Source organism: Nuphar pumila, chromosome 3 (genome assembly GCF_984573655.1).
Source record: "Nuphar pumila chromosome 3, dmNupPumi1.hap1.1, whole genome shotgun sequence".
Taxonomy (NCBI): domain Eukaryota; kingdom Viridiplantae; phylum Streptophyta; class Magnoliopsida; order Nymphaeales; family Nymphaeaceae; genus Nuphar; species Nuphar pumila.
In genome coordinates, this window is record NC_143251.1 from 43,985,011 (window position 1) to 44,012,770 (window position 27,760).

Consider the following 27,760-nt stretch of genomic DNA (forward strand, 5'->3'; position numbering starts at 1 on the left):
TGATGAATGGGACGGAAGGAGGAGAGCCGAAAAAGTGAGAGAGAAAAGAAGCAGCTTCGGCACCCGAGAAATATTTTCCGGGGATCTTCTTCTTGTCGGAGTTCGGATTTCCGGTGACTCTACGGGGATTCCTGTCCGAAGGATCCGATCAGATCGTTTCTCCGACGATAATTTCTTGTTTTTTTTTTGTGGGGAGGGGATCGGTTTTCTGGATGATGGATTTTTGTTTTTGATTTCCTTTTTTTTATGGGATTTTTTATTGGCTTTGTTTGGTGGATGCGGGTGAGTCGGCCGGTCATCGAGGTGAGCGATGTTCTTCTTTTGATTTTTTTGTCGATTTTTGTGAAATGTAGGGCCTTTTTTCTGGATGGTGTTATGTGGAGCAGCTTCTTGGGAAAGGTCAGGATTGTATTCGGGAATTGGGTTGTTGGTTTTTCTGGGTTTTTTGTTATGATTTTTCGTTTGGTGAGATCTGAATTTGAGTGGAATCAGCTGGGAATTCAGCGGAAATAGGTAGGTTGTTTTGGTTGATCTCTCGGAATGCTGGGTTTTGGATATGAATTTGCTGATTATGATGTTGTGCGATGACGAAGAGTCTGGAAAGTGAAGAATTTTGATTAATGGATCGAGAGTTTGCTTCCGATAAGGAAGAAGTTTGCCGTTTGTTTCGGTCGCTTTCCGTAATGCGGGTTTTTGTGTTCTAGAACGAACAAAAGATTATGATTTTTTTTAGATTTTTTGGGAGCGTTTCCAAGTTGTAGAGATGGACTCGAGTAATTGATGCGGTTTTGTTGTGCGCACTCGAATTGGTGTGGAATTGCTAATTTTGTATTTCTAGCTCCGAAAGGTTTTTGTTTGGATGGATTTTGTCGAAGTTGCAAATCCTTCTTATTAGGAAAGTTCCATCTTCACGATTTGTTGTGCTTTGATAACATGAACTTGTTGCTGTTTGTGCACGTACCCTTTTGGTTAATCTGATGTTATAGATGCAAATGTTTCTGTTATCGTTGATGTTTGTTTTCTTGGATGCATTTTAAGTTTTTCTTATTGGGTCATCCTCTTCCTCGAACGAACCTCATCGTGAACTTGCTGCAAAGATGCTCCTTATTTGAAGCTGCCCAATCTCAATGTTTCCAATGCATCTCATAAAGCTGCACCTTGCCTTATTGCTCATCTTGCTAATGCTTTTGATTTGCATCATTATATGTATTTCAACAAAGGACATACAAGTAGTATCCTTCTGTTAGTATAGGTTGGGATATATTCTCTAATAATATGGCGAAAATCATTTGGCATGGGGTAGGTGACAAGGTTCCCTATCTGTGGCATGTAATTGATAATTTGGTGGCTGTTCTTGAGAAATTAACTGGTTAGAGTTTGAAAGGGAAGAAACATAAGTCTGATGTGAAGCTAATGGTAAATTACACAGCATTTGTTATTGATTTTGTTGTCAAATGTGAAACACCTTTACACACATGAAATTGTGTGGAAGCCGTCACATGGTTCTCATCTATAGTCACTAGCTGTGGACCAGGTAAGCACTACTTGACGGGAAGTTCAACACTGAGATGGGTGGAGTGGTCCATCTAGTTGGTCACTATTTGTATTTGTCATAGTTGACAATGTCTAGCACAACTAGTTGATCGAGACATTCAAGTCAACTAGGCATCAAGGATTCTGCTATTTAGCTCAGATTCGATCACATAGGTCTGTTACCTAATGTTAATCTTGTGGGGCTAAGGCAAAAAGACAGTGGAATGCACATATGATGGTCAGTGTATGTAATATGCGGTGTTGCATACTCTTTGAGTTCATTAAAGTTACGTGATTTACATGTCTATCCAATCAGTATGTTTTTTTTCCACAAATCTTTTTACTTTATGCTAGCATTCAAATGAGGTATATGGATGAGAAGTTGATCTTTGTACATCATGCTGGTTAGGTTGGATTGATGGTGGTATCTTAAGTTTTTTTTTCATTTCTTTTTGTCTTTTTCGATAAATGATGAGTTCTATTCCTATATCTGGCATTAATAGAAGAACTTTTTCATCATTTGAATTTTCAGAATTGGTGATGTTAGTTCCAATTGCTTTTCGGGAAACTCTGTGGACAAAGCTCTGCAAGGTCAAAAGTGTCTTCTACAATTGTTTCATGAGTTTTCTCAAAGTTGCTGATTGTTGATAGAGATGCAGAAGCATGGATCTCTTACCCAAAATGTTAATCCCTTTCATATATTGTCACAACATTCTCTTCACCGTTCAGGTAATAAATCACCCCGGGTAGTGACGGAGCAGCAATCACTCCCTGCTGTCCTTCCAGAGAAACGTGGCAAGGTTATATCTGTGAGGGCTAGTAAGGGAAATGTGGTCAATGAAGATCCAGATAAAGTAAAGGTGCATGATCACAGAATTGACATAGGAGATGAACAGTCAGACTTGTTAGGGTATGTGGTTGTCTCAGGGAAGCTAGTTTTGGACAAGAAAATTACCAATGCAAATGCTGATGTTCAGACAGCAAAAGAAAGTATAGAGCAAAATGGATTTGATGCAAAGCTTACGAGCAAGGCATTGGTTTGGAGGACTCACACCCTGTATCTTGATGACATAATCTCTGTAAGTTTGCTGTGAATATAATACATGCATTCTGTGCTTGATTTTTAGCATTCTTCTGTTTAGCTTAGTTGTTCATTTCTGAGATCTTCTTCCTTATTTTGGTAGGTCTCCTATAATAATGGACTCAAACATTTTACAGTGCATGCATATCCGATACAGAGGAAACCGTATGGTCTGTCTTGCTTTTTTAAGCCTAAGAGGAGCAGAAAGGACTTCAGGTTCTTGGCTTCAACTCCAGAAGAGGCCCTTAAGTGGGTTAGTGGATTTGCAGATCAGCAGTGCTATGTGAATTGCTTGCCTCATCCACTATCTTCCAAGAGACAAGGATCTAACATGGTTGCTAGTGATTTCCCACCTGAGCAATATATCAGATGTAAAATCCCTCAAAGAGTTCTTGTTATACTGAATCCACGCTCAGGACATGGTCGTTCAAGCAAAGTTTTCTACAGCAAAGTGGAACCCATATTTAAGGTCAGTTGCTTGATGAAAGATTCAAGATTCTTTTGTGGATCTTATGGTTGTTTTGGGATTCTTTGGTTTGCCCTTGTACCTTAGTTAATATATAAAATAGGAGCTGTAACTGTTCATAGACATAGTTAGATGTTGCTTTACAATTTTGTGTCCAGTGTAAGTTGTCTCCTGTCCATGGATCTTTGCACACTCTACTGTTTTGCTTTGTCTTAGGCATAATTGTTCAAAATCTTTGTTTTTCCCCTGTTTCTTGCATCTTTTTTTTAACTGATAGGGCTTTATTGCATTACAATGTCTCAAAGATTTACCACCAGCCTGGCCAGGCTGAGCATTGCGTGTTTGCAAGAAGCAAAGAATTCACATTCCACAGAATAGCATTTTATTGATGCATCTATGTCCCATTTGCTTTGTATTGTAACCTATTCAAACCTTTTTAAGGACCATTAACCAAGAAAAATTATTTCCTTTGAGGATGGCCTGTTACCCTTTGTTGTTTTGCAGGAAGGAATGAAATCCTCTAGTTGGGGCATGTATGGCCTCCATTTGCCATGAACAAGAAAAAAAATATTCTTTACTGTTGGGCAAACAAACATGCCTCGTCATATATGTTGCACTGACTAATCTAACTACGATTGTATTTGGATACAGTTTTACTGTTGAGCATTTAGACTATAAGAACAAACTGTTCTCTCTGTGGTTTAACCATTTCTTTAGTTGAATTCTGTAGAAACCAATTAGACTCATGTTTATTCTTGTATATTTTTTGAAACTGCTGATGATTGAGGTTCAAAACTATTGACCAGCTTGCAGGTTTCAATATGGAAGTAGTCAATACCAAATCGCCTGGTCATGCGAGGACTCTTGCTTCTACTGCTGACTTTAACACTTGCCCAGATGGTAATTCTTGATCTTTCTTTGAAATGTGCATTAAACTAAATAATAAATAGTTGCATGTATGCATATACACATGCATCTGACTAATTAAGAAGAAGGATTAGCTCTAAATGTTTGTGTCTCTCATCTGCTGACAGGAATTATATGTGTTGGTGGAGATGGAATTATCAATGAGGTCTGGTTCACTTTCACTGTTTGTGTTTGGTATCTGTTTTGCAGCTTTACACATTACTCTAATACTGTATGAGTCACTTTATCTTGCCATTTATTGAAATTCTTCATGGTCGAACTAACCACAGCTCAATGGTGTGCAGCTTTTTTTGACAGGCTTTATTGAATTTATATGGTAAATGGTTTGATTCTGCACATGAATTAGAAAGTTTTTCATTAGGAGTGATGTACAATAGCGGATGTCTTCTGAAAACGGTGACCATTAACTACATGTTCAAAAAGATCCTCTACAAGTAAAAATGGCCATCAAGTAGTGAGTCTCTTGGAGTGTGAAACTGACTTTCTAAACTATCAGGATGGTGATTTTAGTTGTTTTGGGGGTGCATTAGAGGATATACTTGCAATGTGCAATCTAACAACATTGATATCATTGTCACTGCCTAATAAATATTTGAGGAAGTCATGTTGCAGCAAGTTAAAGCTAGCAACAAGCAAGTTTTACTCTTCACTATATAAATAAGCCCTATGTGACCTCAAATGCTTCTTAGGCTCTAATGCTCAACAGTAGCAAGGGTTTTGCTAATTGTGGAGAGCATGAACATGATTCCCGTTAAGGTGACTTAGTGTATCACCCTTACATATGCTGTTTTGAGTGAATCACTGAAAATGAAAAAACTGAACTAGTGTTTTGCAATGATAATATTACGGTAGTGATGCCTAAGTGCCCAGTATATTAGGTCAGAAAGAAACTAATGCAACAATATGGACGATTGTTGAAATGATAATTCTTAATATCCTTCAACTTCAGTCTGCTACACAAGGTTGAATACTAAGTGAGTTAAATGAGGGGATCGACCCCTATATGTTGTACTTTGTCCTCTTGTTAATGAAGTTTCTTCTTCACTACTACTCCTTTGTGCTTCTCTTTGTGAAACCCTAATGCATATGGTCCAGATTTGAATATGGTATCATAGCCATTATGGCTCTAAGGAGAGGTCATCATAGATCAGGAGGGTATTGGAAGCTTCGTTATGGGATTTTCAGCATTTCTTCTGTGGGCACTTTTCTCAAGGTGCTGACATCAGCATGCCCGTGTGAAGGTTACAGTTTGTTTGATTTGATATAGGGCTTTGATAGAGAGTGAGTTTAGAAGATAATTGAATAAAAAATTGTGGTAATGGGATGTATATCTGATTTTCTATGATTTTTCAATATTTTCTGAGTATATTGGCAAATAATGTCCAGATTTGACATTTTGGGTTGTTCTGGACTTATTGGTGGAGATTGTTTGCCCTAAAGGTGTCGATTCAGGTCGTTTTTGAGTAAGAAAGTCTTTGGGTGTTGTGAATTGCCCTAGTTTGGTATATCTCATGGACAAAAGGGGTATAAATGCTATGACCCGATTGAATAAGAGTTTGGGTATCAAGGCATGTTGTTTTTGAAAAGACACCATTCACGACTGGATCTGGATCTCAGTATCCAGACCCAACTTATCTTGTTTATTAACACATGCTCATTAATGGCATGTTGTAATATTTGTATAACATGTAATGGGTATTTTCGTACCCTAATCATTGTACAACAATCTACTTAATGAGAAGCAAAACACGCAGACCTGTATTGGATTTTCTCTGCAGCCCTCAGAGCCTCTCTCTCCTCGTTCGTTGCTTTCTCACATGGTATCAAAGCAACAGGTTCCAGGTTCTCTCTTAAATATTCCATTACAAGGTAATATGCATTAGCTGCTTTCCCTTTCACGCTGTTTGACGTGATTCCCTTTCACTCTTACCAGACAAGCAGATTTCCCCTTGGTAATCTTTCCTCGTTGCCTTCCTATTTCTAATTCTAAGGTATTCTGTTTCTTCTTTCTCCTATCTCTAAGGTCTGCATCTCATCAATCATCTTTCCTTTAATCGTCATCAGAGTCTTTTGCATTTACTTTTCCCTTTCACGCTGTTTGACGTGATTCCATATGATCACGCAAGAGCAAATTTTTGTGTGACTTCATTAATTTTTTTGTCCCTCATCTAGAATATCGTTGGACAGATTCAGGTTTCTTTTTTCTTTACATTTTAGAATATCGTTTCATCCAAAATCAGATTCAGCCCTTTGCATCTTTAAAAAAAAAACACGTTATATCCAAATAGCGTATTTTTGTTCTGCTTCTTATTAACTGATTTCTTATTAACTGATCTTCATTCAGATCAGTTTACTGCATAAATTTGTTTCCTGACTCGGGTCTGATGTAAAAAAAAAAAGAAAAAAAGGCAGCCGAGTCTGAGCTTTCTGAAATTTCGTATTTGTTCTGACCTTTGTTTCTGACTTTTTTTTTTGTTCTACCCCAATAGTCTTTTCCTTTTCTACCTTCAATTACCTATGGATTCTTTTTCTTCTCAATCTGTACTTTCTTCCAATTTTCTTAGCCAACTTGTGTCAGAAAAACTGAACAACTCCAATTTTCTTACCTAGAAAAGACAAATCATCCCATTCATAAGAAGTCAGCATCTTTCTGTGCATCTAGATGACTCTGTTTCCGTTCCTCCAGAGTTCATATCACAAGATGGCAAGACTGGGGAGGGTGACACTTCCATTACTTTTGTCAGAAATCCAGAATATATATCCTGGATGAAGCGAGATCAGGCTTTGGTTGCCTACATCACTTCCACCCTGTCACAAGAGGTGCTTGTGGCAATCCCTGATGACTGCACAACTATGCAGTTATGGCATAGTCTCGTTCAGACGTACTCTCAAGTTTCTCATGCAAGAGTTTTATTTTTAAAGAAAGAATTTCAAATGCTGAGAAAGGACTCCATGACTGTCATGGAGTACTTAAACAAAATGAAAACCATCACAGATCAGTTGGCTATAGTGGGATGCGCGGTTAACGACAAAGATATGGTGCAACAAACTTTGAGCGGGCTGGGACCCGATTATCATATGATGGTTACTTCCTTGCTGTGTTTGCCAGACTTACCTACATTTGAAGATCTTCGTGCTAAGCTCTTACAGTATGAGATGACTTTGAAAGGATTCTCTGAAGGTAATCACAACCCCGTTGGAGCCCACGACGTTCTTGTCACAGGAGTCGCCTATGGTCGTGGACGTGGCAGGTATGAATCTAGAGAAAGAGAAAGTCAAGAGAGGAATGGACAAGGAACTCGTTGAATATTACCTACTCCCAGTATGCCTCCTAATCTGCAAAGGCAAAGGACCATACCTACCCCCTTTCTCTACAACAAAAGGGGACACATAAAGGCAAATTGCTGGTTTAACTCGCAAAATAGAGGAAAGCAATTGGAGACAAGAAAGGGAACAAATACATTGAAAAATAGTGGAGAAGTCAAAGAATTGTTATTGTCTGCTTTGGCTGAATTAAATATCAAACAGAATGATCAAGGCACTCGGTATGTTGATTCTGGTGCAACCACTCATGTCACTGGTGATGCTGGTAAGCTCCTAAATCTTGTTCCTTATGTTGGTAGAAATAGTATAGTCACTGGAGATGGGTCTCACCACCATATTTCGCACATTGGAAACTCTGTAATTCCTATGTCCAACTCTTCTCTTGCTCTTTCAAATGTCATCCATGCTCCTAACATCAAGAAAAATATTGTTTCTGTCTCTAAGCTTGTAGATGACATTAATGCTTCAGTCGAGTTTACTCCTTTCTCTGTTTGTGTTAAGGACCTTCACACGAGGGAAACGTTTGCTGAAGGAAAACGACAAGGGAATATGTATGTGTTCCAAGAGAATCCTTCATCCGGTATTCAGTCTGTTGATTCCACCTTGAAGCTCACGCCATCATCCTCAGTTCCTCCTGACAGTGTTTTTAATCTTTCTGAATGTATTGAGCCGAATCTTTGGCATGGTCGTCTGGGTCATTGTAGTAGTCGTTTTATTGATAAGCTTGTTTCAAGTAGTCTTATTCCCAAGTCAAGTCTAAGTTTAAGTGTCGACAATAAAAAATGTTCTAGTTGTCTTCAGTGTAAGAGTCATGTTCTTCCTTTTCATTCTATTAATAAAAGAGCTTCAAGACCATTCGAGATTATATGTTCAGATGTTTGGGGCCCGGCTCCAGTTTCTTTCATGTCTGGCACTAAATATTATCTCATTTTTGTTGATAGCTATTCTAGATACACATGGATTTTCTTTATGAAAAATAAATTTGAAACCTTTCAGTTATTTCGGAACTTTCATTCATTTGTTCAGAATCAATTCTCTGAGAGTATCATTTGTTTTCAATGTGATGGAGGGGGTGAATTCTCTTCAAATGATTTTATTAGTTTCCTCCAGACAAATGGGATAAGTAGGCAGGTGTCTTGCCCTCATACACCTCAACAAAATGGGATTGTTGAACGAAAGCATCACCATATTGTCGAGAGTGCAATGAGCATGATGCATGATAGTAATCTTCCAGTTACCTTCTGGACAAAAGCCTTTCATACAACACTCTATGTCATAAATCGATTGCCCATGAACATCTTGGAAAACAAATCACCCTATTTCTCTTTGCATGGTGTGCATCCAAATTATCATGATTTGCGTGTATTCGGGTGTGTATGTTATGTTCATGTTGATAGTTCAATGCGGCATAAGTTTCAGGATAAGGCCTTAAAGTGCAGATTTGTTGGATACGTTGATGATTACAAAGACTACAAATGTTATGATCCCGTAAGCAAGCGCATCAAAATATCCAGAAATGTTGTGTTTGACGAATCAAATTTTGGTCATAATGCTATCACTCCTCCTGAAATTGAAGTTTACCATCCTTGGTTAAACTCAGATCTCTTTTCTAGTATTGATGATGTTTGTTCCTCTGAATGTCATCAAAGAGATGAGGGAAACGTATCTACTGCTGAGCAAAGACTTCAGGAAAGTGTGATCTCTGAGTCACTATCGGCTCCAGAAAGATATAAAGGCATTGTTTACTCTCGACGTGAGAAGGAGATACCCCTCAGCTCTAATTAGGAGCAGAATCATCCTGTTTCCATTCAATCACCTATTCACAGAAGGTCTACCCGATCTCGACATCCTATTGATAGGTGGGTTAGTTATGAGAATTTTACAATGGATTTCCAACTCTTCTTAGCCTCTTTGGGCAAGGAGGATCAACCCACAACATTTTATCAAGCAATAAATTCTAAGAGATGGATTGAAGCTATGAACGAAGAAATGGAGGCCCTTCATGAATGTGGGACTTGGGATATTGTTCCCAGACCCCACAATCGAAATGTGGTTGGATCGAAGTGGGTGTATAAGATAAAGTATAAGCCAGATGGGACTATCGAACGATACAAGGCTAGGCTGGTTGCTAAAGGCTTCACACATGAGCAAGGACAAGATTATGATGAGACTTTCAGTCCGGTCGTGAAAATGGGCACTATCCGCATCATACTATCATTGGCTGTTGAACACCAATGGACTCTCAGTCAACTGGATGTGAAAAATGCGTTTCTACATGGAACTCTAAAGGAGGAAGTATACATGGAGCAACCCACTGGGTATGCAGAAGGAAACTCTAAAGAATACGTATGCAAGTTAAAGAGAGCTATATATGGTCTGAAGCAAGCATCTCGATCTTGGTTTGACAGTTTTTCGCTTGAAGTAGAAAAATATGGCTTTATTCGGTCTCTTCTCGACCATTCTCTTTTCATATTCAAATGCAAAGATGTAGTTACCCTGTTATTGATATATGTTGATGACATTATCATTACAGGTAACTCTAATGAACATATTGAACATGTTAAAGAACTTCTGAATCATAGATTCAAGATAAAGGATCTTGGTAAACTACGATACTTTCTTGGAGTAGAAGTTGACAGGACTGCTGAAGGCATGACACTCACTCAACATAAGTATATCGTTGATGTTCTTAGCAAGGCCGGTATGACTGATTGCAAGCCTATAAGCACACCCAGTGTACTTCATCAGAAACTCAGTTCCCAAGATGGAGATCTGTATGAGGACCCTACAAGATATCGCAGGATAGTAGGAATGCTTCAGTATCTTACCTTCACTCGACCTGACATTGTCTATTCTGTCAATCAGGTATCTCAGTTTATGCATGAACCACATATTGGGCATATGGAAGCTGTTAAACGCATTCTTCGATATTTGAAGGGAACTATTGGAGATGGTCTTCAATACAGAAAGAGTATGCATGGCCATCACATGCATGAGCTTCTTACTTACACAGATGCAGATTGGGCAGGAGATCCAGATGAGCGTAGATCAGTTTCAGGATACTGTATTTTTATTGGCCTAAATCTTGTCTCCTAGAGCAGTAAGAAGCAAAAAGCCATAGCGAGGTCGAGCACAGAAGCAGAGTATAGATCGATGGCAGCAGCTACAGCTGAAGTAACATGGATCAGACATCTGTTGACAGAAGTAGGAGAATCGATTTTCAAAAGCGTTCTCTTGTGTGACAATCAAAGTGCTATCAACATGTCATTCAATCCCATCTACCACAGTCGTGCCAAACATATTGAAATTGATCAACATTTTGTAAGACAGAAGGTCGAAGAAAAGGAAATTGAACCAGAATATGTTCGGACTACTGATCAAGTTGCTGACTTGTTTACAAAAGGACTTATCAAGGACAAATTTTGGATGTTAAAAGGCAAGTTGTTCATGGTTCAAGACCATGTACACCTTGAGGGAGGGTAAAAAGACACCATTCATGACTTGATTTGGATCTCAGTATCCAGACCCAACTTATCTTCTTTATTAACACATGCTCATTAATGGCATGTTGTAATATTTGTATAACATGTAATGGGTATTTTCGTACCGTAATCACTGTATAGAAATCTACTTAATGAGAAGCAAAACACGCAGATCTGTATTGGGTTTTCTCTGCAGCCCTCAGAGCCTCTCTCTCCTCGTTCGTTGCTTTCTCACAGTTTTTCGTGACACACCTTACTTTGGAAAAAGTAGAGCATAAATGAAAAGAAGTTGTCAACTTTTCTTTCTTAGTTCCATTCCCTGAAAAGAGTAGTTGAAAAGAGTGGAGGTTCAAGAGGAGGAATCTATTGAGAGGATTTACAAATTTGGGCAGGCTTATGTTAGAAGACGAGAAAATATAGTGAAAATACTTTTTTCTAGATCGGATAGAGTTAGAGGAAATAAGACACTTAAAGACCAATTCTAATTCTCTCGGCTGATCCAGAGCACGAGTCTAGAGTCACTCATCCCCCTCACCTCCTCAGGTACGTAAAAACTCCAAAATATTTGTTCTTCCCACTCGTTTTGTGTCTTATGATTCATTTTCTCCTCAACATCGTGCCTATTTAGCTATAATCTTCTCTTATGTTGAGCTCAATTCTTATGTAGAGGCTTCCTCTAAATAGGAAGGACAACATGCTACGGCTGAGGAGTTGAGTGCACTTGAGAGGATATATGCTTGGGATCTTGTAGAACTCTCATCAAGAAAAAATGTTGTTGGATGCAAGTGAGTCTACAAGATCAAGACTAATGCAAACGGGTTCATTGAAAGATACAATGCCGGATATAACCATCAATTCAGTATTGATTTTGTCGAGACCAAGGTTGTAAGTAGCGTATCGTAACTCGTATCGGTCAGGCCCAAAGTAAGATATATATTGTATCGTATCTAAAAAATCATAAATTTCACTATTTTTTAAAATCTAAAAAAGATTTGCAAAAACAAAAAAAAATCATAGAATACAAGAACATAATATATTTATGTAATATGATTAACTAAACATAGATTTGTCATTAAACATTTAACAACCACACATTTGGTTGTGCAACCACGCATCTAATCACCAAAAATACAATCGGTTAAGAAAAAATAATGATACATTCAAAAGCGAAAAGGTTTTCATAACTAATTACAAAAGTTAGTTACATTTTTTAGCATAGTTGGCAAACCCGGCGAGTTGACTCGTGAATCGCTCGAGTAGATCCGGATCGGACCCCAACTGGGTCACGATTCAGGTGTGCCGATCCAACCCATTAAATATAAATTTTTTATCATGTATTTTATTATTTTAATGCATACTTCTTATATTAAAGTCACTTTTTATGAAGAATCTAATATTTTTCAATGAAAAAAAATAATAATCATGTATAATTATATGTTTTTGTAACTTATCTATACATATTAGCTTGAAGTTTAGTTATTTCCATGTCTTATTCATGTGCTTACACTATAAAATTAGAGTTCTGACTCGTCCGAGACACCGAGTCAACCTGCTGACTCGATGACCCAGTAGGGGTCCGATCCGAGCCTGAGTCACAAGCTTGCCAACTATGTTTTTCAGTTATAGAATGCCATGCTAAGGGGGAAGACATACAAGCTATACTTCAGAAACATATGTCTATATATAAAAGTCATCTTCAGTATCAAACTTCAACAATGATTTCCTTCGTTTATTGCATCATTTAGTGGCTTGAGATGATGATGGGTCATATTCATATTTTGAATCAGGGGCCACCTTTGACTATTTCTCTTCTACAAATGTTGCCGCACTTGTGCATTTCTTTTATCATCTTCTATAAGACTAGCAAAAAGCTCAACACGAATATCAGTAGAAATATGATGTGTACATAATTTCATGATGGAGTTTTTATGCCCTACAAGATGACATTTAAATCTATACAATCTTCTATAGATTAAGAAACCACAAAAGTTACACTTCACTATTCCTTTCTAATACATCTCCAAGTCAACTGAAGTATAATATTTCAGTGCATGATCCTTTGAGAGGCATTCTCCAAGACCTCCACTCTTCATTGACCTCCTAGAGTATATATTACTAAATTCTATCACTGCAATGATGTAAAACACTGCTCAATAACACACTTAGGGACAAATTTTGAGTTTTAAGGGCACAAAAAATGAAATTAAGGGTAAAAGACTAAAAATAAAGTAATATCCTCTAAAAACATAAAAAAAGAAAAGTGCTTACTCTTCTTCAACTTCAATCATACACAAATGAAGCAAAGAACGAAGAATTTTTACCTTATCTCACTTCCTTGAGTGAAATTTGGGTGAAAATGCACTCTTATGTGAGAAAACCACAAAGGCCTCTTCCTTGCGCAGAATTGAACCCCAAAATGCTCTCAAGTCTCCTATGGGTGTGTGGGTTTCCCTTTAATGGCCTCTAAACAAATAGAAAAATCGACCTTAGGAAGATCTTTAAAACCCAAAGTAAAAAAAGTTTCGGCCCTTTTAAAATGTGCATGAAGTGCATCGTATGATACACTTGATACAGATACGATACACACTCTTTTCACAATACGCGTGTGTATCATATCGTTAGAATACATAGTAACGATACATATCGTACGATACAGTATGATACAACATTGGTCGAGACATTTGTTCTAGTTGCTCACATGACTATCATAAGGGCATTACTTATTGTGACTGCAATAATGCAATTGGAATCTTTGTCCATTGGATGTGAAGAACACATTTTTGAATGGAGACTTGGAGGAGGTGTATACGGAACTACCACCTAGTTATTCTGATTTTTAGGGCAGGGTGTGCAGGTTGAGATGAGCCCTATATGGGATTAAGCAAGCACATCGTGCTTGATTTGAGAAGTTTAGCATTGTTGTAAAGTCACTTGGGCTTGAGCAGAGTCATCATGATTATGCTTTGTTTGTGGATTCCACTGCATAAGGGAAATGTATATTGCTCTTGTATGTAGATGACATGATTATTACATGAGATGATGTGTAGAAAATACTTAATATCAAAAGCAGATTAGCTGATATCTTTGAGATGAATAGGATATTTGAAATATTTTTTGGGTCTTGAGGTTGCTTACTCTGGAAGAGGGTTTTTTGTAACACAATACCAATATGCAGCAAATCTTGTTACCAAAGCGAGGCTTGTAGATGATTCCAAAAAGTTTTCTACTCCTATGGAAACAAATATTAAGCTGAGAAGTTCAAATGGTGAGAAGCTTAAAGATCCTATGGTATACAAGCAATTAGTGGGCAATTTGTTATATTTGACCATCACCAGACTAGGCATTATCCATGCAGTGCATGTTGTCAGTCAATTTATGAGTTCACCTACGTCAGTAGGTCTGGCTGTTGGCTGTTGTCTCTCTACCACTAGTTTTTGTGTCTTTATTGGGAGCTCTTTGATTTCTTGGAAGAATAAAAAGCAACAACGAGTTGCTCTGTCTTGTAGAGGTTATGGATCAAGCTACTGCTGAAATCATATAAATTAGATGACTTTTGAAAGAGCTTGGAGTAATAGTTTTTGAGAGGACACTTCTATACTGTGACAATTTGAGTGCTATCCATATTGCCAAGAATTCCGATTTTCATGAAAGAATGAAACATATTGAGATTGATTGTCACTTTAACAGAAGAGCTTATGAGGATGGAGTCATAGCTCTAGAGCATGTTGGCACAAAAGAGAAAATTACAGATGTTTTTACTAAGTTTAATCCCATTACAGATTGTCTTTTGTTTTTCAAACTTGGGATGATTCCTCTTGCATCATCTCAAGTTCGAGGGGAGTGTTGAACAATGTAATATACATGTATTCTATGTATTTCTATTCATTTGTACTACCACACTAAAAGTGTACATATTGTTATTTATTAAGGGTAACAATGTAATCTGTTAGGAGGTTAGAAAACTACTTTTGTCTTTTTGTGCAATGAGGGGGTCGACCCCTATATGTTGTATTTTCTCTTCCCTTTCTTATTAATGAAGTTTCTTCTTCACTTCTCCTCCTTTGTGATTCTCTTTGTGAAACCCTAATGCACATTGTCTAGATTTGAATAAAGATAAGGTCTGATCTTTGTAAGCAATTTTGCTGGAAATGCAATGTCAATAGATGATATGGAGTGTCTGGTCAGATCTGATATGAAGGGACATATTAGTTTGGTGTTGGAACAGCAAAATGTTTATCTATGTTGCACGATATTTGGATTATTTGTCAAACTACATAAGTCAGAAATTCTTTGGGAATAAGTTGCAGTACTTATTGTTTTTCTTCCTTGTTAAAAGGAAATCATCCTGATAGCCTCCAGTAATCATAGATGCTGAATATAGTCTTTGGAGTATACTTTTAGATGAGCTAGGAATGATATTTTTACATATGCAACATATGCAATCCTGGAAACATAATCTTGGATTATGAATGTGTTAAGAGCTATGTCACATGGGTGCGGGTGCGGGGATGCGGCACTTCCAAAAAACCCGGGTGCGGGGGTGTGGCAAAAATATATAATATATAATATATATAAAGTCCAAAAGTTGGACATAAATGACCCTGGGTGCGTTGACTGCACCCAGGGTCAGGTTGACCGCATCGGGTGCGGCACCGAGTTGGAGAATCCCTGTGACATATATTAAAAAAAAAATTCTTGGCAAATTTTTTTTAAGTCCGAAAAATTGGACCAAAATGACCCTGGGTCGTTGACCGCACCCAGGGTCGGGTTGACCGCACTCGTGTCGCATCATCGCGGGTGCGGCACCCTGCTAGCCGAATCCCTGTGACATAGGTTAAGAGTATCCTTGTTCTGGTGTAGCTCCTCTTGAAGTGTAATGTTTAGTCCAATATTATGGAAAGTATGGTGGTGTTCCTCATCACTGAAGCTGATATTTCTCTTATAGCAGAATGTTTATGCAAGTTCAAATTTGTCTCCTTGAAAAGTAGGTTTTATTTTAATTTTTTCCACATCTTTAAGCAAATGCTGCTGCTTTCATTCTTGCATGAAAAATCACTCTTTCCAGTGGATGGACAAATAGATGATCTCAAAATTCATCACTGAAATAGATGCCATACACCATTTCTTTAGCTCAAGAGGTCTAGAAAGACAATAGGTTCTCTTTTTGCATCCTCTCAGTGATGGTCATATGATTTGTCTTCCTTCTCCCAGCTGTCATTATGCACCAATTCTCAATAGATTGAGAATTTTTTTCTCATGACCCTGGGCATTTTAAAAATTCAGAGATTATTTTCTTGATATGCCTTTTCAAGTTTTTCTCCAATCTATCCATCTATATGCATCATAATATGCATGTTGTATACTAGTTTTTCCATGTTTGGCTTTAGCTTTTTCTATAATTGAGTCTTCCCTTGGAAATATGATGGAGAACAGGTTCTTGTGGCAATAAACACCCCAGGAATTAGTTAGTTATTAAAAAAGCACAATTATTTTTTTGATGGCAAGGAACCCTTGCCGAGAATCAGCTCACTTAATGGGCCGGCCTCCCTGCAAGGAAAACCCGGGAGTGGGGTCACCGACATCCAAGCCCTTACGAAGCCCACCAGTTAAAGAGGAATTATTGCACTTGGGCAATGACACAGCTAGTGAGGTAAAAAGGAACTATTTTCTGACTGTGATAATAGGATGCACAGAATTCTGGTTCTTATGAGCTGAAAGCTAACTGCTGATATTTTACGAATAACAACTTTGTCATTCCCGCCCGCCCCCCCCCCCCCAAGCCAGGATCAGTGCCATCACATGGCACACTTTGAGTGTGCCTCTGCACTTGGCTGCCCTCCGTCTTCTTTTGGGCCCCGCAACTGACAGACTGTCAGCCAAAGTTGGAGGACATCAGGTGCAGCGACACACTTCAAAGTGTGCCCCCCCTTCCCTTACACAAATCTCCTAGCACTTCAAAGTTATTTTTGGTGACTATCTTGAAAACATTGTGATATGAATGGAAACCGGCCAGTTTGCTGTTGAATTACAATACTTTTTTTTCTTCTCTGAAGTCTGTTTCTTTTTTACTTTGATGTGCTACAGCTATGCATTACTTGTGTATGTTATCTTGATAGGAGTCTGATTGTTGATAGCTTTTTTAACCTGAAAATGCAGTGTATCTCTGGATACCAATTTGTGAATCAAACCAACGCTTTTGTAATAACCATGTAATTCTTAAAAAATCTAGTGAAGTTTGGAAGCTGTGCTCTTAAGTATCTGCCTGTGGATTAATTATCAGTCTATGTCACATGGGTGCGGGAGCGGGTGCGGGTGCGGGGATTCAGCACTTCCAAAAAACCCGGGTGCGGGGGTGCGGCAGGGGCAAAAATGTAAAAAAAAAATTATATATATATATATATATAATTTTGAAGTTTTAACAGTTTAACATTTAACAATAAACATTATCATAAACTCATAATATGATTCATCATGCATGCAGTATATCAACCTAAATATCAAATTATCAATCAAATAAGTAAAGCAATTACATAAATCGACCTAAATATCAATCAAATAAGTATTGCATAAAAGAACTAAATTACATACCAAAGTATATCCTGATGAAGTAATGGATGCTAATAATTTTCTTCTTCATCATCAAATGCATCATTAGAAGGAATACTGGGCTCAGCTAAATCCATGTTTGTTACGTTGAATTCATGTTCTCCCTCGAAGTCACACTCTTCTGGGTTTACATCCCAAAATTTGGATGTTTCTTGTCTGCATTATAAACCCAATTTGAAAATGATAAATACAATACAAGTATATTTAAATGAAAACTAAGAAATAATCAAATAACTAAGAGAGAAAATTAGTACCTGTATTCATCATTGCTTCGCGAAAGTAATCGAAGATTTGAATGAACATATACTAAATCCTCTGCACGCTTGCTGGTGAGTTTATTTCTCTTCATGTTGTGGATTTGAGAATATGTGCTCCAATTTCTTTCACAACAAGATGAACTAGCAAGCTACGATAGCAATCTTAATGCAAGACGTTGCAGAAGAGGTGTTTCTGATCCAAATGTTGACCACCATGTGATAGGATCTATATTATCTTCTTCTCTCGCGAATAATGCCGGTGCATATAATCTCGAAGATGAAAATTTTCCAAACTCTTGTGTGACTTGATGTAGAAGATATGCTTCTGGAAAAAGTCTTGTCATACACATATTTCTATGTCTTGATAGCTCTGGGTCTAAATTTGGAGGGACACGACCAATACCACCAGCCCGCCACTTATTTGCATAATATTTTGGATTAAGAGAATGTGCCATGCAATGCAAAGGAGTGTTGCTCTTATCCCATCTTCTGACTAAAATTGAATGAATATGATTAAAAAAATCTGAATCATCCATTGCAGGATTTTTTTCTTCATGCATGAAAACTATAGCTTTTATTTTTTCAATCATATTATCCCACATTTCATAAACTCTGTGAAGCATGGGCTCATCCTTATCAACTTCTCTTAACATTTCCCAAATAGGTTGCGTAAATTGAAGGAAGTATACCACTTTGTCCCAAAACTCATCATCAAGAATGAATTTCTTAATTTCTTGAGCCTTCATATCATCATCAACACGATAGAATGTCCAATTTTCATCAGTCACCATGTTAATCAAAGCATTCTTCACTCTTTTAATCCTCTTCATCATCACAATGATGGACGCAAAACGTGTTTCAGCGACCTTCAACAATTTCAAATCAGAATGCCTATTAAATATAGCATTAGCACGATGGTGGTTAACAACAAAATTCCTAATGCTTTTGACATTTCTTTCTAAATCTTCAATCCATGAACATAAAGCATATGCTTGTGAATTTTCTTCTTCTTTGGGGTTGCATATGCTCTTTAGGGCTAGATTTAAGCTGTGTGCTACACAGGGAGTCCAAAAAATATGAGGGTACTCACTCTTCAAACTTAACGCTGCACTTTTACAAACCGGAGCGTTGTCTGTAATGATTTATACCACTTTCTGATCACCCACTTCTTTTATCACTTCTATAAACAATCCCTTCAAATACTCTGCATTTTTATATTCCCCAGATGCATCAACTGTTTTCAAGAATATTGGGCTACTAAGCGAACAAGCAATGAAATTGATTAATGGACGCCTTTGAATATCTGTCCATCCATCAGACACAATGGAAACTCCATTTTGCTCCCATGAATATTTTTTAATTTCTAGCAACCTCTCCACGTTTGCCCTCTCTTCTGCAAGAAGTGTGGTTCGTATTTTTTTTGAACTTGGAGGCACATAACCACTCAAATTACAATTTGCCAAGGATGTTACTAAATCCTTCCAATAAGGATTTCTAGCCGCATTAAATGGGAGTGAACCAGAATAAAAATACCTCCCAACTTTTCTATCCAATTCTTCTCTTCCATATGTATTGAATGTTGCTTGTATCGTTCCTCTACCTCCTAGATTGACTTTTCTTTTTTTTTCAGCATCTTCTTGGTGGCTTGCAAATGGCACACTGAGTGCAGAAGAATCGGCCATTGCCTTTCTCTTCTCATATTCTTCTTGTATTTTCTTGTATTGCCTTCGCATTGCCTCATCAACTTTTCTGCAAGCTGAAATGCCATGTCCTGGTATCTTCAACAAATGAGCCTTCACTCTTGTGTAAGGCCCAACAAAATTTTTTTCGCAGAGCTTGCATCGAAATCTTTTGTTTCCACCACCTCCTCCAGTTTTTGCAAGTTTATCTACATGTATCCATAGTGGCCCCACATCATCAATCCCACTGCAACTATCAGCAAAACTAGCAGCAGAACTCACATGTTGGGATGAGGATGACGCAAGTCCTTTCCCTTTATCCGTCATTTTTATCCTGAAAACACAAAAAAAAATACATTACAATTTTCAAATCAATTCGAAAACATAGGGAGAAGGGGGGGCTCAGCCCCTCCCCTGCCAACCCAACTAGAGAGCGAGAGCGAGGGGGGCTCGGCCCCTCCCCTGTCGACCCCCCAAAAAAAAAACAGATGGGGGAGGGGGCCCCTGTCGACCCAAAGAAAAAAAACAGATGGGGCTCGGCCCCTCCCCTGTCGACTAAAAAAAAAAACAGATGGGGGAGGGGCTCGGCCCCTCCCCTGTCGACCCAAAGAAAAAAACAGATGGGGGAGAGGCTCGGCCCCTCCCCTGTTGACCCAAAGAAAAAAACATATGGGGAGGGGCTCGGCCCCTCCCCTGTCGACCCAAAGAAAAAAACATATGGGGGAGGGGCTCGGCCCCTCCCCTGTCGACCCAAAAAAAAAAAAAACAGATGGGGGAGGGGCTCGGCCCCTCCCCTGTCGACCCCAAAAAAAAAAAACAGATGGGGGAGGGGCTCGGCCCCTCCCCTGTCGACCCAAAAAAAAAAAAACAGATGGGGGAGGGGCTCGGCCCCTCCCCTGTCGACCCAAAAAAAAAAACAGATGGGGGAGGGGCTCGGCCCCTCCCCTGTCGACCCCCCAAAAAAACCCCTATCGACCCAATCGACCCAAAAAAAGAGGTACATGGGGGAGGGGCTCGGCCCCTCCTGTGCCGAAAAGCGAGGGAGCAGGGGAGGCTCAGCCCCTCCCTTGCCGACCCAACAAGAGACCGAGAGAGGGGGGGGGGTGCTCGGCCCCTCCCCAGCCGACCCAAGAAAGTGAGAGACATACCTGCGAGCCGAGAGGAGGAGTCTGGGAGGCGGAGCTGGGGGCGGCGACGCTGGGGCGGCGATGGGAGAGCTCGAGCTCAGGGGGAGAGAGAGGAGAGATTAGGGCAAAAATTTTTTTTTGCCCTAATCCTCCTTTTCATCGGGGGGAATTTTTTTTTCGCCTAAAAATGTGGACAAAAATGACCCTGGGTGCGTTGACCGCACCCAGGGTCGTGTTGACCGCACCCGGTGCCGCACCCGCACGCGATCCCGCGTCGCGTAGCGTCGACGCGGGTGCGGCATCTGTTTTGCCGAGTCCCTGTGACATAGTTATCAGTTGTTTGATTAGCATACTGACTGGTTGAACAGATGTACCTGGTGGCCTAAATGGTTTCTTATTGCTGTGATACTTATTTATTAGCAAAAAAAAGGTTATCTTATCTTTTTCTTTAATGTTGTGTCGGGCATAGTGACAAGTATCGTGAGACTTATGAAAATCTTGCGAGAAATTCCCTGAACGTTTAAAACGGCAATTTCTCGCAAGATTTTCAAAATATCGCGAGATTTGTGAAAAACATAAATACCGTGATTTAAACGCATATGTATGTTTTAAATAAATGGCTATTTATCATGAAAAAACCGTGTGTTTTTATTTTTAAATAAATTTATTAATATTTTCTTATAAAAAATAATTTTTATATTTTTTAATTTATTTTTTATTGCTGAGATTTTGCCAAAAGAATGCAAGATTTATGAAAAATCTTCAATTTCTCGTGAGTTTTTGAAAAACGATATTTTGCCGTTTTTAACTTTTGTCACTATGGTGTCAAGTAGCATATTTGAGAAGAAGATTCTTCATCACTCAAATGCTATTTCCAGTTATGCTGTCAGTGAACCTTAGTTCAGAGTATTTCTTTACTTTTACATTTTCAAATGTTGATCCGTGAAATCATTCATCCTTGTGCACTCGTAACAAAGATCATATTGTTTGCTAATGACAGTTTTGAAGTCACAATAATTTCTTGGCTTTGGTTAAATGAGACAAATTTACTGTTTATTTTAATGTTTTATGTTTATCAGTTTAATGTGTATGTAGTACGTGGACCTGTCTTGAGCTGTTGACTGATAAGATGTAAACTGATGTTTTGTCTTGTCATGGATTTTTTCAGGTTTTAAATGGTTTGCTTAGTAGAAATGACCAAAACGAAGCTATTTCAATTCCAATTGGCATCATCCCCGCTGGTTCCGATAATTCACTTGTTTGGACTGTTCTAGGAGTTAGAGACCCTGTATCGGCTGCAATAGCTATAGTAAAGGTATTTATGTTTTCCTTCCTGAGCAGTAGATACTTATTTTTTTATCAATTTTATTATATAATCATCCTCTCTAAGAAAGTTGGATTCATTCCTGTTTTTCTTCATGTTCATTTCCTTCTAGTTTCGAACCATTTTCCACTAAGTTTTAGGTGTCTTCTCAATGACCGAAACCTGGATATGTTTCTAATCTATACAGGATCTCCCTAATTACAAAACTCAAAAATGTTATTATGACTCCTGTAATTTCACATCATCATAATCATTGTATACTCCCAAGTTTTTATGATGGTGAAGATAGTTGGAAACATGCAGGAATTGAAAGACCATATCTAGTGAGTCCCAGTATTGTACAAATATGTTAAGATTCTAGGTTTGCAATTCAAGAGTCAGTTGGCAAGAACAGAATCCCAAAGAATGTGTAAGGCTTGCAACATTCATGGGGATAGTGGGATTAGAATGTGGATGAACTATAGACAAGTCAATTTGTACAAAACAAGAGACAAAAGAAGTATTTTGCAGAGGGTCATATGTTCGGGAAAGCAAGGCTTTCAAAAAGAGTGAAAAGGAAAAATTATATAAATCACTAAAAGGAACATATAAGGAATTGGATAAGATATGAAATAGGATAAACCTTGAGAGATAAATTAGCAAGGAGGTAACATTTATAATAGTGACATTAAATGTGAAATATATGATAACATTAGATCAAATTTGTTAGATGAAGACAAAATATTTCTACAAGATTGCTGAAATTAGTGAAAAGAAATGCTAAAAGTCCTACTATTTAAAGTGTGTTAAGGATGTTGAAAACTGAAGGGTTTTAATAAAAGAGAGATGGAGCATGTTAGATAAAGAATAATGTGGTTAGGAGAGTATGTAAAGTGGGAGGTGGTGGTTACATAGATAACTAAGGAGAAGATGGTCAAGGAATGTGTCGTCGAGTTAATTTGTTTCAATGGAAGTTGAAATTATTTCCATAAAAACTATGAAAACGAAGCATTAATAACTATTTTTTTCCTAAAGAGTGATTGGTTTTGGTGGATGAAGGTGGAGATTTCATGGCTGGCTAGATTGTTCAACAATGTTTTAACTTAAGAAAACACTCAATAATTGGAGGAAAATCATGGTAGCTTCTATTTATAAAATAAAAGATATATAGAAAGCTGCACATAAAACTAAAGCATTATCAGCAAAAGATTAATGGCGCAACAACCAAGAAGATAATTAGTGGTTTCCTAAATCCAATTAGGGTTTATGTCTGTATGGCCAACGAAGAAACCATTTCCTTGCAATGGCATCTTATTGAGAAGTCAAGAGAAAGAAGTTGCACATGCTTTTATTTATTTGGGAAAAGCTTAGGATGTAATCCTGAGTTAAGTGAATCTAGTCAAGACCAAGAACCAGTGTTTTAAAACCCAATGATTAGCAACTCGACTCTACATGGGTTGACTTGTGACTCGGCTGGGTCATGACAACTTCATTTGTTATGATTTTATATAATATGCAACATATATAATATGGTTGTTATACATTATACTATATATGTATAAAACTTGTGTATATAATATATATTATAAATAATATGCATGTATATGTATATGTATATGTATATGTATATGTAAATAATATGTGTGTATATATTGTATAATCATATATCAAGTGCAAGCTCAAACATCTGATCTCAAGTGCAGCTTTGGCTTGTCGTTATTCTTAACGAGAGAGCTTGGACAGCCAAAACATGATCCAGGTGCAGTGCTGTATAATACAACTTCCCAATTATTTTTTGTCTACCAAATGCTATTATCAGTGATGGATTTCTGCCTTCTTTCCATTGTGCTTTTCTATTTCGTTTATTTCCTCAAACTTACATTTCATTGTTAAATTCTTTAACTATTACCACTTTGTTATTGCTTCTACTCATTAAGCACATGGCTTTCAAACCAAAGTTCTTAAACATTATCTTCTTCCCTGCCATATAAAAATAAACATTAAGATTGTAATGCGAAAATCTATTTTGAAAACTCAAACTAGTATGGTTAATGCAGTTGATTTTAATGTCTTGTACCATTGTAACACTTGAAAGTAACACTTGAAAATTATAGAACCATTCTTTTTTTGTTGTTTGGACAATCTTGCTATTTTGAGGTGTCTTGTTAGATTGTTTTTCTTTCCTAAGATAAGTATGTGTTCCTTTGATTTGATTTATGTACTTCTCTTTCTTTTGTTTGCTGTATGCAGGGGGGGCTCACAGCTACAGATGTTTTTGCTGTGGAATGGATACAAACTGGTGCAATACACTTTGGCATAACTGTCGCATATTACGGGTTTGTCAGTGATGGTAATTTCAACAACTGTGCTTTAGATTATTATGTTGCAATTGTAGGAAAATTCATTCTGCCATAAGCGTACACAACAATATTCCATTGTTGCAACAAGAACCTTTTGTTAGACATTTCATTTCCATTCAGTACAATAATACTTTTGAAGGCCTTTTATCTCCTGGTTTTGTTGCCTGTGGTTCTGTTTCAATGCATAAAAAAACACTTGTTCTTGATGGTAAGATGATTCTTCTCTTGAAGTGGAACATATTCAGTAGATGTGGAATTGCCAATTCAGGTGCATTGTTGCCACTTCTGCAAATGCTGCGAGCTACTTGTTTGATTGCCTTTTCTTGTTTGTCCTAGTTTTTCTATAGATGATATGACAACCAATTTACTCTATTCCAAATAGTGTATTTATATGTCATGTTAGACCATGCATTAAGGTGTGTGCATAAGCATCTAAAATATGCTGGTATGGTTTTTATGAGTTTTCAGTAACGGGTATCATCAGCACCACAGGGGTCGTCCACCTGGCCAGCAGGGTGGTTGTGAGGGTTTTGAGATGAAGGCACTGGATCAAACCCTGCTGGTGCATGGGTGTTTATGTAGCTTTCAGAGGTGGGCCATGTAAGGCAGGGTGGTCATGGGGCCCCACCCAGGGTTTTCCTCACTTCAGCGAGGGTTCCTCTTCATTAAAAAAAAAGGTAATGGGTATCAACCATATCATCTTGCACGTTGCTAAGGGTGGATGTTAGGCCAGGTGCTGGATGGGATTTTGGGTACCTGCTCTGAGATGGGATGGGTTTGTCTGCCTGTGCATCTGGAAACTCAACAAGACACTAAGCGGTCTGGGCTGGGGCCGAGGTGCAAAAAATTTCTGTGAGTCCCAACCCAATCTTTTGTTAAGACCTGAGCCCATCCTAATCCTGACAAGGGTTGGGTTAGGCTATCAGCAGACCATGGCCCATTGGGCTCTAGCAGGCATCAGGTCAGGTGGGTTGGGCCAGTCCGATGTCTGCCCCTAAATGTTATGCTTGTTTGTGTTCCTCCCTGCTTTCAGTTTCCATGTTTCTTTTTTTTTCTGATAATGTCACTGAATGTATAGTGTGTATTACCGAGTAGACAGAAAACATTGGAGGTCCATCTCAGGGCTCCCCTAGTTCAAGCCAGTGTGTCTCACTTTAACTATCATGCTTTGTCACCAGCGTAGATTGATTATCCTGTACATGCATGATGCATCAATGTTGGTAAGCTGAAAGGTATTGTGGTCATATAGTAAGACTTTCAAGTTGCTCATGTTAATTCCTGCGACCTCCATCATGGTTGTCATTGTCCTTGTGAAATATCTTGTGGAAATGATTACTATCAATGTAATTTTCCATGAAGTGTCTGTGTGTGTGTTCACATGCACATGCAAACATGCTAAGCTCTGGAAAGATATGAAGGCTCAGATGTTTCTTAACTCCATACATTCTGGATTTGGTGCAACGAATGGAATGGATAACTAGTGACATTTTCCTAAACAAAATGTGTATGTGTGTTCACTTTCCATTTCTTAGGTTTTGATCTCCAAAGGTCAAAGGACGTGCAAGAACAAGTTTAGCTTCAGCTTTTCTTAGAGCATCCAACTTATTTTTATGAAATGGTTATCTTAAAGACCAAGCTTTGGATGATTGTGTTTGTGCAAATAGTTGCCTCAAATGTTCATCTATTGAATCTGTGTTCACTTTTCAAGTTTCATGTATAAAGGAGTGTTGTAGCAATTTTATTGGTTTCTCGTGGCAGTACTGGAGCTTTCTGAGAAGTATCAGAAGCGTTTTGGACCTCTGCGCTACCTTGTGGCTGGAGTACTCAAATTTTTCTGTTTGCCAAAGTATAGCTTTGAGCTGGAATATCTTCCTGTGTCAAAGGGCGCACCAGATGCTGAAGGAACTGCTCCAGCAAATGGAGATCTCCAAGATTCATCAATTTATCCAGACACAACGGGAAAGGCTACAACTGCTGGCATACCTAGGGCATCAAGTTTATCAAGTATTGACTCCATTTTAACTCCAAGTCGAATGTCAGGGGATCTGGATACAACTTGTAGTACTCTTGCGGGCAGTGAACCTTCTGATTATGTTCGTGGTATAGACCCCAAAATGAAGCGGATGTCTTCTGGCAGAAACAATGCAACGCATGAACCAGAAGAAGTTCTTCATCCTCAGCTGCAGCTATCAGCAAACCCTAACTGGCCAAGGACAAGATCAAAATCAAGGACTGATAAAGGTTGGACAGGTCTGACTTCCACAAATGATTCTCGTGGACCTTGGGGACATATGGCAGGAAATGACAAAGAAGATATTTCATCAACAATGTCCGATCCAGGGCCAATCTGGGATTCAGAACCAAAGTGGGACGCTGAGCCCAAGTGGGATACAGAGACCACCTGGATTCCTGAGGATCCGTTTAGGCAGCTGGGACTAGATGATGATATGGAAACAGGAAAGAAAATTGAAGTTCCAAAACAAGAAGAGAAGTGGGTTGCTAAGAAAGGAGAGTTCCTTGGCGTGTTGCTCTGCAACCACTCATGCAAGACGGTGCAGAATTTGAATTCGCAAGTGCTTGCACCGAAAGCAGAGCATGATGACAAGGCATTGGACTTGTTGCTAGTTCATGGGAATGGCAGGCTTAAGTTATTGAGATTCTTTTTGCTAATGCAATTTGGCAAACACCTTTCACTGCCCTACGTGGAGTATGTACAAGTATGTCCCATTTAAACTGCACACAATCCATTCTGTTGGAAAGACATGTAATGAGCTTGCATTGTTTGTGAATTTATGAAACTAATGTTAACCTATTGTGAGCTCCAATGGTGATGCAGGTAAGATCGTTGCGGCTTACACCTGGGAAGAATGCCCATAACGGGTGTGGCATTGACGGTGAGCTTCTTCCGATGAATGGTCATGTTGTTGCTTCATTGCTTCCCGAACAGTGCAAGCTAATTGGCCGCCCACCCTGGGACCATGTATAGGATGTTCTTCCTAGTATTTTGCTTCTAAGGAGGTGTGCTCTGCTTCCACATCCTAGAACCATTAGGTTGTGGCAGTGGAATGGCCAGAGCATCAAATGTGTTGTACATCTTTTTCCTTTTGCTCTTCACTCCTTTTCTTCTAATTATTCTTGTAAATTAATGTGTTGCTCTAACCTTGGGAGGTTGATTCTTTTCCCCCCTATATCCCCTTTCACCCTTTTGTAGTCCACTTGTTGTATTGGAATTCCGTGTACTTTTCCTTTTTTTGCCTCGGAGTCTTGTTTTGAGATATAATGTAGTTGAATTTATTACTTCAGCCTGTGGCGAACTTGGAATATATATATATATATATATATATATATATATATATAGAGAGAGAGAGAGAGAGAGAGAGAGAGAGAGAGAGAGAGAGAGGGGGGGGGGGATGTGTTCAACATGGTTTGTTTGTTAAGGATCAAACCTTGGATCTTGGTTTTCTGATGTAAAAAGATATTTTGAGTAATAAAATTTTAGCACATTTTGGGCCATTGATTTTTGGACCCTTTTAAAAACCAAATTACTAGTCATAATCACAAGATTCAAAACAAGTTTCTTATTAAACAAACCATGTAGATCAAATTCCGTACGTT

The 27,760-nt window shown here is 38.4% G+C and overlaps 1 protein-coding gene across 1 annotated transcript; it reads left to right on the top strand.

The window, feature by feature from the left end:
- On the top strand, window positions 1-27,442 carry LOC149842749 (sphingoid long-chain bases kinase 1-like). Its single transcript, XM_089999404.1, has 9 exons — window positions 1-303; window positions 2,066-2,612; window positions 2,718-3,083; window positions 3,887-3,980; window positions 4,115-4,152; window positions 21,651-21,797; window positions 24,036-24,135; window positions 25,904-26,862; window positions 26,982-27,442. Exons 2-9 carry the CDS (start codon window positions 2,187-2,189, stop codon window positions 27,129-27,131), a joined length of 2,280 nt encoding a protein of 759 aa, XP_089855530.1. The 5' UTR covers window positions 1-303; window positions 2,066-2,186; the 3' UTR covers window positions 27,132-27,442.
- Window positions 27,443-27,760: the final 318 nt, after the last annotated feature.

What these genes read in the sequence shown, in the direction of transcription:
- LOC149842749 (XM_089999404.1), top strand. Translation starts at nt 2,187, where the DNA reads ATGCAGAAGCATGGATCTCTTACCCAAAATGTTAATCCCTTTCATATA. An exon ending in TTACGGGTTTGTCAGTGATG is followed by an intron (nt 24,136 to 25,903) that starts GTAATTTCAACA and finishes TTCTCGTGGCAG; the next exon opens with TACTGGAGCTTTCTGAGAAG. An exon ending in CCTACGTGGAGTATGTACAA is followed by an intron (nt 26,863 to 26,981) that starts GTATGTCCCATT and finishes ATGGTGATGCAG; the next exon opens with GTAAGATCGTTGCGGCTTAC.